Below are 13,084 nucleotides of genomic sequence, written 5' to 3'. Positions count from 1 at the left end.
GCAGACAATGCTCCAGTGCATGCCTCTGAGAGGTTTTCAGCATGTAGGCATTCAATCTTCTCAGTCATTTTGAGAAAAAAAAACATACAGAAAATTTCCATGCCACAGCTCTGGAAAAGCTAGATCTAAGCAGCTTGCAGGATGTCAGTTATTATAGCTTAGCTCATTCTTTGCAAATGATAAATTCCTGGGCCAGAAGGCATCTTCCTGTCATACAACACACACTGGAACGGTGTGGTCTTGTGGAGAAATCCCTGAGCTAAGCTCAGAAGACAGAAGTCCAACTATTACCTTGGCAACAAAATCCCTCTCAGGAAGTATTGCATAGTCCACCATAAAGCTGCAGGGAACAAACAGCATGCACCCAGGTCACAGGTTTATGCAGTATCATATTTTAAGTTGATACCTGGGAAATTAATTTCTTAGACAAGGAGCACCAAACCTTGGCTTGATTTACTAGGTCAGTATTATTTACAGTCAGAAGAAAAGTAAAAACTTGGCTTTGAGATCAGGTTTTCGGAGAATAATGCAGTGGAATAACAGATTTGGAATATGTGCAATGACTATGGATCAGCTTCGGGCTACGATTATAGATGGTGTGCTTTTAATATTGAAAGTAATGTTTTTAAATGACTAACACGTATTATATTTAATTTAATTTTAATGTTGCTGGAACTGTATGTGTTTTAAGGCATTGAACAATTGTCTATATAGAAGTCGCTTTGAGCCCTCTTCGAGGTAGAGAAAGGCGGGGTATAAATAGGATAAATAAATAAATAAAATCACTTTCCCAACCAAAGTAGACCCATCGAATCTATTACTAAATACTAAGTAGATACCTTTGTACATCCTACAGATCTAGCTGGCCTATTGGTAGTTCCAAACCATGAGATCCTGCCACTCTTCTCTCCTACTTTCTGCTATGGAAACCCATAACTGAAAACTCAAAGGGGTTTCCATACATGATATTTTGCGGGGAGACACTTTGGGCCATGGTGGCACAGCGGATTAAATAAACCGCTAAGCTGCAGAACTTGCTGACTGGAAGATTGACAGTTCAAAACCACAAGATATGGTGAGCTCCCGTTGTTAGCCCCAGCTTCTGCCAATCTAGCAGTTCAAAAACATGCAAATGTGAGATTAATAGGTATTGCTTCGGCTGGAAGGTAATGGCGCTTCATGCAGTCATGCTGGCCACATAACCTAGGAGGCGTCTACGGACAATGCCCGCTCTTCAGCTTAGAAACTGAGATGACCACCAGAGTTGGACTCGACTAGACTTAATGTCAAGGGGAAACCTTTACCTTTACTTTTCTACTGGCAATCAAATCTATGAAAATCTATCCTAAGCAAGGAGCAGACACTGATGTATCTATGGGGATAGCTATAAAATATGGGAACATTAAGCATTTGTTTTTTAAAAATCACTACAAAACCTTTTAATCTGTATCATGTCCTCTAGCTAGAACCTTCTCTAAGCTGAAAAGCATTTAATGAGACCTATATTCTAAAATCCTTTGTAATAGCCTTCCTCAACCTGGCTGTCTTTTAATGCTTTGGCTAATATTTCCTATTATTCCCATTTGCTGGCTGTGACTGATAGAGATTTATCTCTAAACATTTGGAGAGGATCAACTTGGAGAAGCTGGCTTTAAAATCATACCCTAACTCATGTATTTGATTTGAACTGTTTGTTGTTGTTGTTGATTTGTTCAGTCATTTCCGACTCTTTGTGACTTCATGGACCAGTCCACGCCAGAGCTCCCTGTTGGTTGTCACCACCCCCAGCTCCTTCAAGATCAATCCAGTCACTTCAAGGATACCATGCATCCATCTTGCCCTTGGTCGGCCCCTCTTCCTTTTGAACTGTTACCTCACTTAAAATCATATTCATATCTGCCATACGAAATAAAGTTCTGCCTACCCCACAACCACCACCTAGTTGATAGTCACAGCCACCATTCTTGGAACTTGTCAAGATCCAGATAAACAAGTTCTCAATATCCTTCTTCCTGGAATTACAATTGCTAGGAGTCAGAATATGGATTCCTCATGTGATATTTGCAACATGACCTAATAGGTATGTGCTCTCAAAAGTAAAGCCCCACTGAACTCAATAAAGTACAGGTGTCCATCATTTTGAAACACTCTGTATGTTTACTTTAATTTTACCCAAGACTCCATTTCAACAACACAGCAGACTAGATATATTACTGCCTCCCATTTCAATTCACATGAATGTAATATGATTATCTTGAAATGTTTATACCAAGGGTCCTCAAACTAAGGCTCGAGGGCCGGTTACAGCCCTCCAAGGTCATTTACCGGGCCCTCGTTCAGGTTCAACCTAAGTCTGAAACAACTTGGAAAGCACACAACAACAACACTATCTCATCAGCCAAAAGCAGGCCCACACTTCCCATTGAAATACTAATAAGTTTATATTTGTTAAAATTCTTCTTCATTTTAATTATTGTTTTGTTTTTAAGTGTTTTTTAAATAAGATATGTGCAGTGTGCATAGCAATTTATTCATTTTTTTCAAATTATAATCCAGCCCTCTAACAGTTTGAGGGATTGTGACCTGGCCCTCTGTCTAAAAAGTTTGAGGACCAATGGTTTATATCCATCAGTAAACTGAGCCACTTTGGGCTTGTAAATGAAGCATTCTGGGTGGGAAAAACAAACAGCTTCCAAGTATAGCGCTCCTGTTTTATCACCTCCCCTGCACCTTCTCCTCCACAAGCAAGTCATTGACTCCATAAACAATCACCAGCCACTCAAGTGCCATGTTCTTTTTCTCCACCTGTGAAAAATCATTATCTATTTCAGCTCCCTGGTGAAGAGATGTTCCGCCTCTCAGGGCTCAGCTGTGTGTTCTATGAGAGAGAGACAATTGGCCTCGAATCACCAGCTCTGTTGTATGCCCTCTATTCCCTTGCCCGCCTCATCTCCCCACCAAGCAGTGGATTCTGCTGCTTCAATAACAGACACAGCCTGCGGGAGAAAACCCGATGCACAGCTAGGAGAGCTGCAGGCACAGACCAATTCTCCTCCTCAACCGCCCACAGGTTATAATGCTAAGGTTCTGTCTAGGCCTCATTTTAAAGGAGAAAGAAATAAGACATTTCAAACAGATACCATTATTTTCACCACAATAATTCAAGGACAATTGAATGCTCCATTAGACACACACACAGATCTAATTCCATCTTTCAAAAATAAAATATAGGATGAATCTACTCCAAGCATTTACTTTTCCAAGCAAAACCTGCATCGCCTGCTCCTGTGCAACTTTAAATCGCATTCCTCCATTTAATTCGCTCCTAACCATATACAGCATTATGTAATAAGGGAAAAGGCCATCTTATAATAGATCATTAAAGAAACAGGCTCTTTCTGAGAAGGAAGACAGATTTAAGCACAGGCTGGTGTTAGACTAGAAAAGCCAACTTATTTGGAATATTGGGAAAAGTTGTCTAACATTATTTATTACTTTCTGCAAGTCCCATTTACAAATCTTTAGGCAATTGTAGTATTCAAAGTAGCCAAGCAGTTGCAATTTACTGTTATTTCTTAAGCTATCTTTCTGAACTTCTTCAAAGAAAGGGAAGGGTTGAGGCCTGTATATATCCTCAAAATCTTAATTATTGTAGTGACTTTAATTTATAGTGCAGTGGTTCTCAACCTGTGGGTCCCCAGGTGTTTTGGCCTACAACTCCCTGAAATCCCAGTTTACCAGCTGTTAGGATTTCTGGGAGTTGAAGGCCAAAACATCTGGGGACCCACAGGTTGAGAAGACTGGTATAGTGGTTTGAGCAGTGGTCTACAATTCTGGAGACCAGGGTCTGAATCCTAGCATGAGCATGGAAACCTACTGTGACACTTTGAACAAATTATACTGAGCCTCAGAGGAATATAATTTTGCCTTCAAAACCCTGTTACAGGGTTCTCATAAATCAAACACAACTTGAAGTCATACATCAACAAAAGGATACTTCATCCCTTAAAATACGGCTTCTGAGTATGTACAATTCTTTGGAACTGCTGGAGACGAGAGACAGAGCCTTCTCAGTGGTGGCCCCTCAGCTGTGGAACTCCCTCCCCAGTGAAATCAGATCAGTGGCCTCCCTCTTGGCCTTCAGAAAAAATGTAAACACATGGCTACGGGACCAAGCCTTTGGGCAGTAAAGTAATGCAATAGAAAAAAATGAATGGAACATAAAGTGCAATTGACAATAGGAATGGCTTCGGATTACGATTCTGGATCTTGTGATTTTAATGCTATATTAAGATGCTTTTAATTCTCTATTTTAATTTTAAATGTCTTTTAATGTTCTATGTTTAATGATTTTAAGGATTCATTTATTGTTACATGTTATTGTTTTAGTTATTATTATTTGGTTTGTATATATGTTGGCATTGCATTTTGCCATTACTTGTTTTGAGTCCTCCCAGGGTGAGAAAAGCAGTACATAAATGCAGTAAATAAATAAGTAAATAAATAAAATAACTCCTGCTGCATTTAATAAAATTTAGTGAATGAAATAATATGATCAACAGTACTAGCACACATTCAATGAGAGAGCTGATACAGGATGATCATTCCTAAGGAATTGAGTGAACCTTTCCAGGATGAGAAAAGCTCTGTCACACCAGCCAATCGCGACTCATTACCTGAACAAACCTGTAATCCTGACACAACTGTATTATTCTGCCTAAGCTTTAGCAGCTCACTGCCTTCTGGCATATGTACCTGGGACTTAACGACTCTTCTGCCTTACAGCCTGGAAAGCTGAAGCAGTAATAGAAACTAAGCCAAATCACAGCAGCTCAGATGCTACCGTGACCTTCCCTGCCTTCTGTCAAGCCCGAAGCCTCCAGCAGCCAAATCACACTACTCCAGTTAGGCCTCTGGGAAACTGTGAAAGGTACAAAACTGGAGAAAAACACATTAAGCTGGAGGACTTTTACTTCTGAAAAAACTGCTGGGTACACAGAGGGAAAAATGTTTTTTGAACAGGCAGACATAAAGATTTAACGGTGTAGCTTGGCATCTAGGATACAAGATCACAGTTCAAGCAGCTTCCTATCCAGGTCATAATTGTTGCCTGCATAGTCTTATTTATTTCCACAGAAGATGACAACTACCTTATGATCTCTATGAATGTGAAGGAAAAGAACTTATTAAAGCTTCCTGTGGAAAGGGAGCAAGGCCTATCTCTGGTGGCTGGGTTTGCATCACAAAGTTAAGCAAAAAACAAAAATGTGGACCATATGTTTAGTTGTGAGGATGACAAGCTGCAAAATATACATGGCAGTAGCTATTAGGAAGATTCTTCACATGACAAAACCTATGGCTTTCACGAAAATCACCTTCTGGTTATTTCTTTCATGTTTCTCCTATATATTCCATTGCAAAGAGGGAAAAAAACCTAAAATGCACATTGAATACTTTCCTCAATCCTTATCAAATCACCTCTTTTAAAACATTGACTTTCAATCAACTTGTGCTCAATTTTTCCCACATTTCCAGCTAAATGCGGGTTACACTCAATTCTTGTCTGCCCCACTGATAATTAGCTTCAGTGCTCCTTCGGTTTCTCCAAGACACATAGACACACTAGTTACACAATGTTTACAATATACTGCGCACTTCTTAGCCTCTTGCCTCACAGCCCATACTTAATCCCTTTCTAATCTCACTTAGTTTACTCCCAATATCTCTTTCACCCAACTCCCTTAAGGACTGCTCAACTATATTAGCTTTCCTCTCACCAATTCCTTCTACTCACCTTTTCCAATAATAATAATCATCATCATCATCTTTACTTATACCCTGCCACCATCTCCCCAATGGAGACTCGGAGCAGCTTACATGGGGCCAAGCCCGGACAACATATTACATCAAAATAAAAGCAAAATATAAACAACAAGCAACACCATCAAAATTACATTTTAAAAAAACACATGAATACAATAACAAAATAACATTACCATAAAGTCACAATAACAGTGGGTGGGCCACATGTACAGGATAAAATGTTTAAAAACTCTGAGATAAAAAAAGGAGCAAGTTATTTGCAGGGATCTCATAAAAACACACAGGGTTGTGAAACTAAACTTTCCATTTGGGGGGCATGTATTCCAGTGACAGAAGCGTTGAGGAGAGCCAAGTTCTAAGGTTCTTTTTGAACGTTTCTAGTGTAGGGGTTTTCCTAATCTCTCCAGGTAATGAGTTCCAGAGTTGGGGGGCTACAAAGAAGGCTCTCTCCCTTGTGCCCACCAGACGGGCCTGTGAGATTGGCAGGGGCAAAAGGAGGGCCTCCCCCGAAGATCGAAGGGCCCGGGTTGGTTCATGGAGAGAGATGCGGTCCTAGCCTTTTCGCCCACTTAAGACTTCTTTTTCTTTCACCCTTTCCTAGTTTTACCCAATCTCTTCTGACTTCCTTCCAAACATCTATGGTCCCACCCATACCAACATACACCAGCAACCATCATCCCCCTTCAGAATCATTCCTGATCTTGAGGAAGCCTACCATCAGTCATTACTCCAGTGCCCCCTACAACATCTTTCACTTTTTTCAGTATTGCAAGAGCCCACCCACATTCTCTCCACCTGTCTTTCCTACCACAAGTTTCCACACATCAAACTCATTTTCTGAGAAATATCCTGCTCTGTGCCACAAATACACAAGAATGCGAACAGCCATGTTAAATTAGATTCAAATTTACGTAGTCCAATATTCTGGTCACACATGGTCAAACAAAGGTTCATGGAAAGCCCTGCAATATTAAGTGCGCCCCGCATGGCATTTAATATAGAGAGCAGCACATCATTTGATTTCACAGGTGACATAAAGGCAACTTAGACTAATCATAGAAGAGATCCCAAAGGCCATCCAGTCCAGCCCCATTCTGCTATGCAGTGACACAAGCAAAGCACTCCCAACAGATGGCCATCCAACGTCTATTTAAAATCCATCAGAGAAGATGACTCTACCACACTCCAAGGTAGCAGATTCCACTTCTGAACAATACTGTCACAAAGTTCTTTTTAATGTTTAGACAAACTCTCAGCTTGAATCCATTGCTCTTCATCCTAGCCTCTACTACAAGCCACTGACAGCCTCATTCTCTGAATTTTTTTAGAGCTATCCCAGTCATCAGTATAATTTGGGGCTGTAGTTTCCTTTAGCCTGTGTGAGCTTCTTTTTATCTGTCCTGAATCTCCCACTATTTCTTTTTACTTAATAGGATTCCAATGATTTCTATTCATATAGCGGGGAGTTGAACTGTGAGTCTCTTCCAACCTCATGATTCTATGGTTCCTACCTACTTAATGTTTTTAAAGCAAGGGTTAGCCTGCTTCAATATAAAAAGGAAAGGTTTTGTGGTACACCTTTCAATATATCATCATAGGTAATCAATCGTGACCAAGGATGATTGTCTTCCAGAAGCAGAGTGTTGGCAGCAGGTCTGTAAGTGACTGTAGAGACCTATTCTGGCTCCACATGGTCTAACACAACGAGGACACAGATATCCAGATGGAAAGTGGTCCCAACATAGGTTTGCTTGTGGGACATTTCTCCCTTTCGCCCTCTATTTGTGCCTCCTCAAAATCCATAGCACTGTTGGTAATAGCTGACCTCCCGTAGAACGCTTGAGGGCCAAGGATTCCCTCAGTATTTATGACACATTTTTAAAGGTAACTTTAAGCCCATTTTGTATCTCTTTTGATGTCCATCTTTAAAACTAATTTATTTCAACATAACTTTTTCCTCTGGCCATTATTGTTGTTGGCTGCTTTCAGCTGATAGTGATCCAACAGCCCTGCCCACGTCTTGTGGAGCCAGGGTTGTGGCTTCCCAGACTGAGTTCTCCCATCTGGAATAAGGTTTCCTCTTTTCCTCCTGCCTTACTAAGCACCTTTCCCCCCTTCTTACCTCTTGCAGAAAAGCTAGCAGACGAGCCATGTGCAAACTCCCTTTCTGCCTTAGGAAACCAGTCTTCCCCCTTTTCAAATCCCCAAAGAAAGGTTTAAAGATCCAGCACCCATAATGCCAGTGAATGTGGGAAGGCAAGGTGTATGTAGGATTTTAATTATTTTAACAATTTTAATGTGATGTTATTCATTAAATTAATCATTTTAATTTCAGTCTTTAACAATTCTGTTGAACAATTTAAGGCTATGGTATTTACATACCATAGCCTTAAATTGTATTGTTTGTAATGTGAGCCACTAATTGTATTGCTTCTGATATTGTGAGCCCCTTTGAGGCTCATTTAAGAAAAAAAGTGGGGCAGCAATAGTAATGTCTTTAACTTTTCTGTTTAATTGTATTTTAATATTTTTATATATTACAGGCTTGAACTGCATTGTTTTTAATGTTATGAGCTACTTTGAGACTCGTTTAAGAAAGAGATAATAATGTTCCTTAGGCACTCCTTTGTTGTCCAAAACTGATGGCCTTCCAGTTCTTGGAAGATGCCTGGGAGTTTTTTAAATGTGTGGAGGTAGGTGTACAGCCAACACAGTCTTCACACAGTGAGAGTCCCAACCCGTGGTATAGTTAACACGAAGACGGTGGCTTCTCAATCTGTTGCAGCCTGCTTGTGCCTTCACAGCTGTTGTAACATGTACCATGTTATTTTCCGCCTGATCTGTCATTGAGGTCTTTGGATTGTGCTCCGTCTGGAGCCTCTCCTGCGGCCCTCCGGGAGTGCATGGCTCTGGTGGTTATGCCCAAAGGTTCATTGCAGTGGTTCTCGACCTGTGGGTCACTAGGTGCTTTGGCCTACAACTCCCAGAAATCCCAGCCAGTTTACCAGATGTTAGGATTTCTGGGAGTTGAAGGTCAAAACATATGGTGACCCACTGGTTGAGAACCACCGGTTCATTGAAACACACAAGGTCTCTCACCACAACAAGGTGACAATCCATCATGGGTAATAATATCTTTAACCATTTTATAATTAACTGCATTTTAATATTTATATATTAACTATTGCTTTTAGTGTTGTGAGCCACTTTTGAGTCTCATTCTAATTGTGAGCCATTTTGAGTCTCATTTAAGAAAGAGACAATAATAATGTCTTTAACAATTCTATGTTTAACTGTATTTTAATATTTACATATTGTAGCCTTAAATTGTATGGTTTTTAATGCTGTGAGCCACTTTGAGTCTCATTTAAGAAAAGAAAGAAGGGTAGCAATAATAATGTCTTTAACAATTATGTTTTGATATATATCAGGCTTCAACTGTATTGTTTTTAATATTGTGAGCCACTTTTGAGTCTTCTTTAAGAGAAGAGAGCTAATAATATTTTAACAATTCAATGTTTGTATTTTTTTTATATTGTAGGCTTGAAGAATATTGTCAAAGGCTTTGATGGCCGGAATCACTGGGTTGCTGTTAAGTTTTCTGGGCTGTGTGGGCCATGTTCCAGAAGAATTCTCTCCTGACCTCTGAGAATGCCTGCCATCGATGCAGGTGAAACGTCAGGAGAGAATGCTTCTGGAACATGGCCATGCAGCCCGGAAAACTTAAAGTTACCCACTGAGCGGTATTGTTTTTAATGTTGTGAGCAACTGTGGGTCTTTCCACACAGCCCTATATATCCCAGAATATCAAGGCAGAAAATCCCACATTATCTGAGTGTGGACTCTGTAACCCAGTTCAAAGCAGATATTGTGGGATTTTCTGCCTTGATGTTCTGGGAATATAGGGCTGTGTGGAAATATATAAAAGGTAAAGGTTTTCCCCTGACATTAAGTCCAGTCATGTCCGACTCTGGGGTGTGGTGCTTATCTCCACTTCTAAGCCGAAGAGCCGGCATTGTGGTGCTCATCTCCACTTCTAAGCTGAAGAGCCAGCGTTGTCCATAGACACCTCCAAGGTCATGTGGCCGGCGTGACTGCACGGAGCACCGTTACCTTCCCACATTTGCATGTTTTCGAACTGCTAGGTTGGCAGAAGCTGGGCTAACAGCAGAAGCTCACGCCGCTCTCCGGATTCGAATCTGCGACCTTTCGGTCAACAAGCTCAACAGCTCAGCAGTCAATATTAATGTAAAAATAAATAGTATGACTTTACATAGGATTTGTGCTACATTAGAACAGTAAAGTGACTCTGGAACTCACTGCCTGGAGAAATTAGGAAAGCCCCTACCTTAGAAACCTTTAAAAAGGACCTTAAAACCTGGCTCTTCCGCTGCGCTTTTAATGAATAGGTTTACATTCTCACACTATTGCTTAGGCTCAATGTTTTGTCATTGGAGCATATGCCCCCCCCCCTCTTTTGTAGGAAAACCCGATTCCACAACCCCCACTATAATCTGTCTCTCTCTTATCTCGCCTGAGTTTTAATTAATCAGTCTCTTTTAATCATTACATGTAGCCCACCCATTGTCATTATGATTGTGCCTATTGTAATTTTATATTGCTATGTTTTCATGTGTTTTATGTAATTATGTTGTTGTTGTTTATTGTTTGCGTTTTCAGTTTTATATTATTGTAATTTGCTGTTTGGCCTTGGCCTCATGTAAGCCGCTCCAAGTCCCCATTGGGGAGATGGTGGCGGGGTATAAATAAAGATTATTATTATTATTATTAAGACAGGAGCCCCTGATGGCGCAGAGGGTTAACCCCCTGTGCCAGCAGGACTGAAGACCCACAGGTTGCAGGTTCAAATCCAGGGAGAGCGCGGATGAGCTCCCTCTGTCAGCTCCAGCTCCTCATGCAGGAACATGAGAAGCCTCCCACAAGGATGGTAAAAGATCAAAACACCCTGGCGTCCCCTGGGCAACGTCCTTGCAGACGGTCAATTCTCTCACACCAGAAGTGACTTGCAGTTTCTCAAGTCGCTCCTGACACAACAAAAAAAAAAAATCCTGATGATCTGCATCGTCCTATCTCCCAGAGTTTTTAAAATTTTAGCTTTGAATGTGGCCCTGCCCAGTGAAATCCTCTTTTTTAATTGCATGTTTTATATTACCTGTGTCGTTTATTATATTTCTTTGCATTTTATGTATTATATTTTCTGGTTATTGTTGTGTTTTTGTATTACAATGTATGTACTGCACTAATGGGCTTGGCTTCATGTAAGCCGCACTGGGGGAGATGCAGTAGGGTATAAATAAAGTTTTATTATTATTAAATTAAACATTAAATATTAAATAACCAGAAAAATAAAATAAGGGGTAAACACTAATCTGGGAACCTGCTATTGCAACACATCCAATGACGTGGTTTAAAATGGGGTAATATTTTAGTATCATTTGATAGAGGAAAGCAGGGAACAACAACAACAACAACAACACAGTCTTTTCTAGTGAGTTATGTCTTCTCGTGATGTGTCTAGAGTACAAGTCGTTTTGCCCTCTGTACAGGTACAACTGCACCAGGAGCTCCAATTTTGTTTGCTTTGCATTTAATGTTTGTTATAGTCCCAAGTTTCAGGGACTCTGCAGATAGGTGGCTTCTTTTGGCTGCAATCATAGGGCAAGCCACCTGTCAATTATAGTTAGGTTCCCTGGTTCCGCCCCCTTTTTGGGGTTTTGGAGGGAATAGGAGCCTTTTTGGGTCCAGTCCACACAGAGAAGCTTTCCATGCAGGACATAAAACCAAGAGCTCCTGTAGAAAGCTTCATCTTCTACGGCTTGGCCAGGGAGATATACAGTCTAAAGCTTGGCCGAGGATCATACAGCCTTACAGCTCCTTTGGGGAGGGACTTCAGTCAGCCATCACTAAAACCTGAACTCCTTTTCCCCTGGAAGTCTACAAAGTGTAGCTGTCCGAATGTATCTCCTTCTACGTCCCGCCTTGGAGTTTAAGATCTGCCGGGGAGGCCCTGCTCTCGGTCCCACCTTTATCACAGGTGAGACTGGTGGGGACGAGGGACAGGGCCTTCTCGGTGGTGGCCCCTCGCCTGTGGAATGCACTCCCGGGGGAGATTAGGTCATCAACATCCCTCCTTGCTTTCAGAAGGAAGCTAAAAACCTGGATGTGGGACCAGGCCTTTGGGTAAGATGGCAGATGGACAAAGACAACCAATGACAACCAGAGTAGGAAAGGATAATGACGATGCTAGATGGATTACGGACTATGAATTGGTGAACATTGTCCACAAGATGATTTTATTGATGCTAGTATACTGTTTGATTGTTTTAATTAGTTATGACTGTTGACATCATGTGGTAAATTTGTGTATTGTATATTGTACTGCATTTTGTGAATTGTTAGGCATTAAATTGTGCCTTTTGTAAGCTGCCCTGAGTCCCCCTTAGGGGATTGAGAAGGGCGGGGTAGAAGTACACGAAATAAATAAATAATAAATAAATTAGTAAGGGTCTCTCGCGGAAGCCAGAAGCAGTTGGTACCGGGTGGAGGGGCTCCACGCCAACAGAGGCAAAGACAGACTGCCCAGATTAGAAGTTAAGGATTTCCCCATTAGTTACAGTTATGAAGATAGTGCCTGTTCCCTGTGGACAAGATTGAGAGACAGCCAATAGACTGTCAAGAAAGCCTTGAAATACCTGTTTGTTTTCATTAATAAACTTCGTTGAACCTTTAAGCAATCTAAAGACTTTGTTTTAAGGAAATCCAAGGGCCTTTAATCTGAGGCAGCCCCGGTGTCCCGTTGGGCACACAGAATTTATGTCCTGTCTACAGTCTGATGCACAGGCCCAGCGTGCCTGAAAAACATTCAGTTTGGCTCTGAGGCCTATTTGTTTCCCTTCTGAAGGAAATTTTAGCAAGAAAACCCTTTGCCAGGGTCGCCAGAGGAAGGGAAAGAGCCCAAACAATACAGGCCTCTGCTCAGCCCCCCAGAGACACAGAAGGAAGGCCCCGCCAAGCCTGACAAGAGCGCAAGGCCTCACCCGAAGAGTCCCGAGAAGAAGCCGTGGGAGCCGCGCACTTTCTTGTCCGCCTCAGCCAGGAGCTGAAGGGCTTCTTTCTCCTTCCCGCTCGTGTCCATTGCCATGGCGGCCTCGACTGCAACGGCAGCCCCAGACGCAGAGAAGGAGCGACAAGATGCACCACTTCCTCCTTGCTCTGCTTCTCCTCACACTGAGGAAGACGT

At 41.5% G+C, this 13,084-nt stretch overlaps 1 protein-coding gene across 1 annotated transcript in view; it reads right to left on the bottom strand.

Moving 5' to 3' along the window:
• LOC132780193 (alpha-soluble NSF attachment protein) overlaps positions 1–13,084 on the bottom strand; it is a 33,016-nt gene extending 19,932 nt beyond the window's left edge. Inside the window, exon 1 of the mRNA XM_060783766.2 lies at positions 12,882–13,084. Coding sequence (XP_060639749.2) covers positions 12,882–12,985 — 104 coding nt within the window. The 5' untranslated portion in view covers positions 12,986–13,084. The remainder of the gene's footprint in view (positions 1–12,881) is intronic.

Source organism: Anolis sagrei, chromosome X (assembly GCF_037176765.1).
Source record: "Anolis sagrei isolate rAnoSag1 chromosome X, rAnoSag1.mat, whole genome shotgun sequence".
Lineage (NCBI taxonomy): Eukaryota > Metazoa > Chordata > Lepidosauria > Squamata > Dactyloidae > Anolis > Anolis sagrei.
This window is presented reverse-complemented; position numbering and strand designations above follow the sequence as displayed.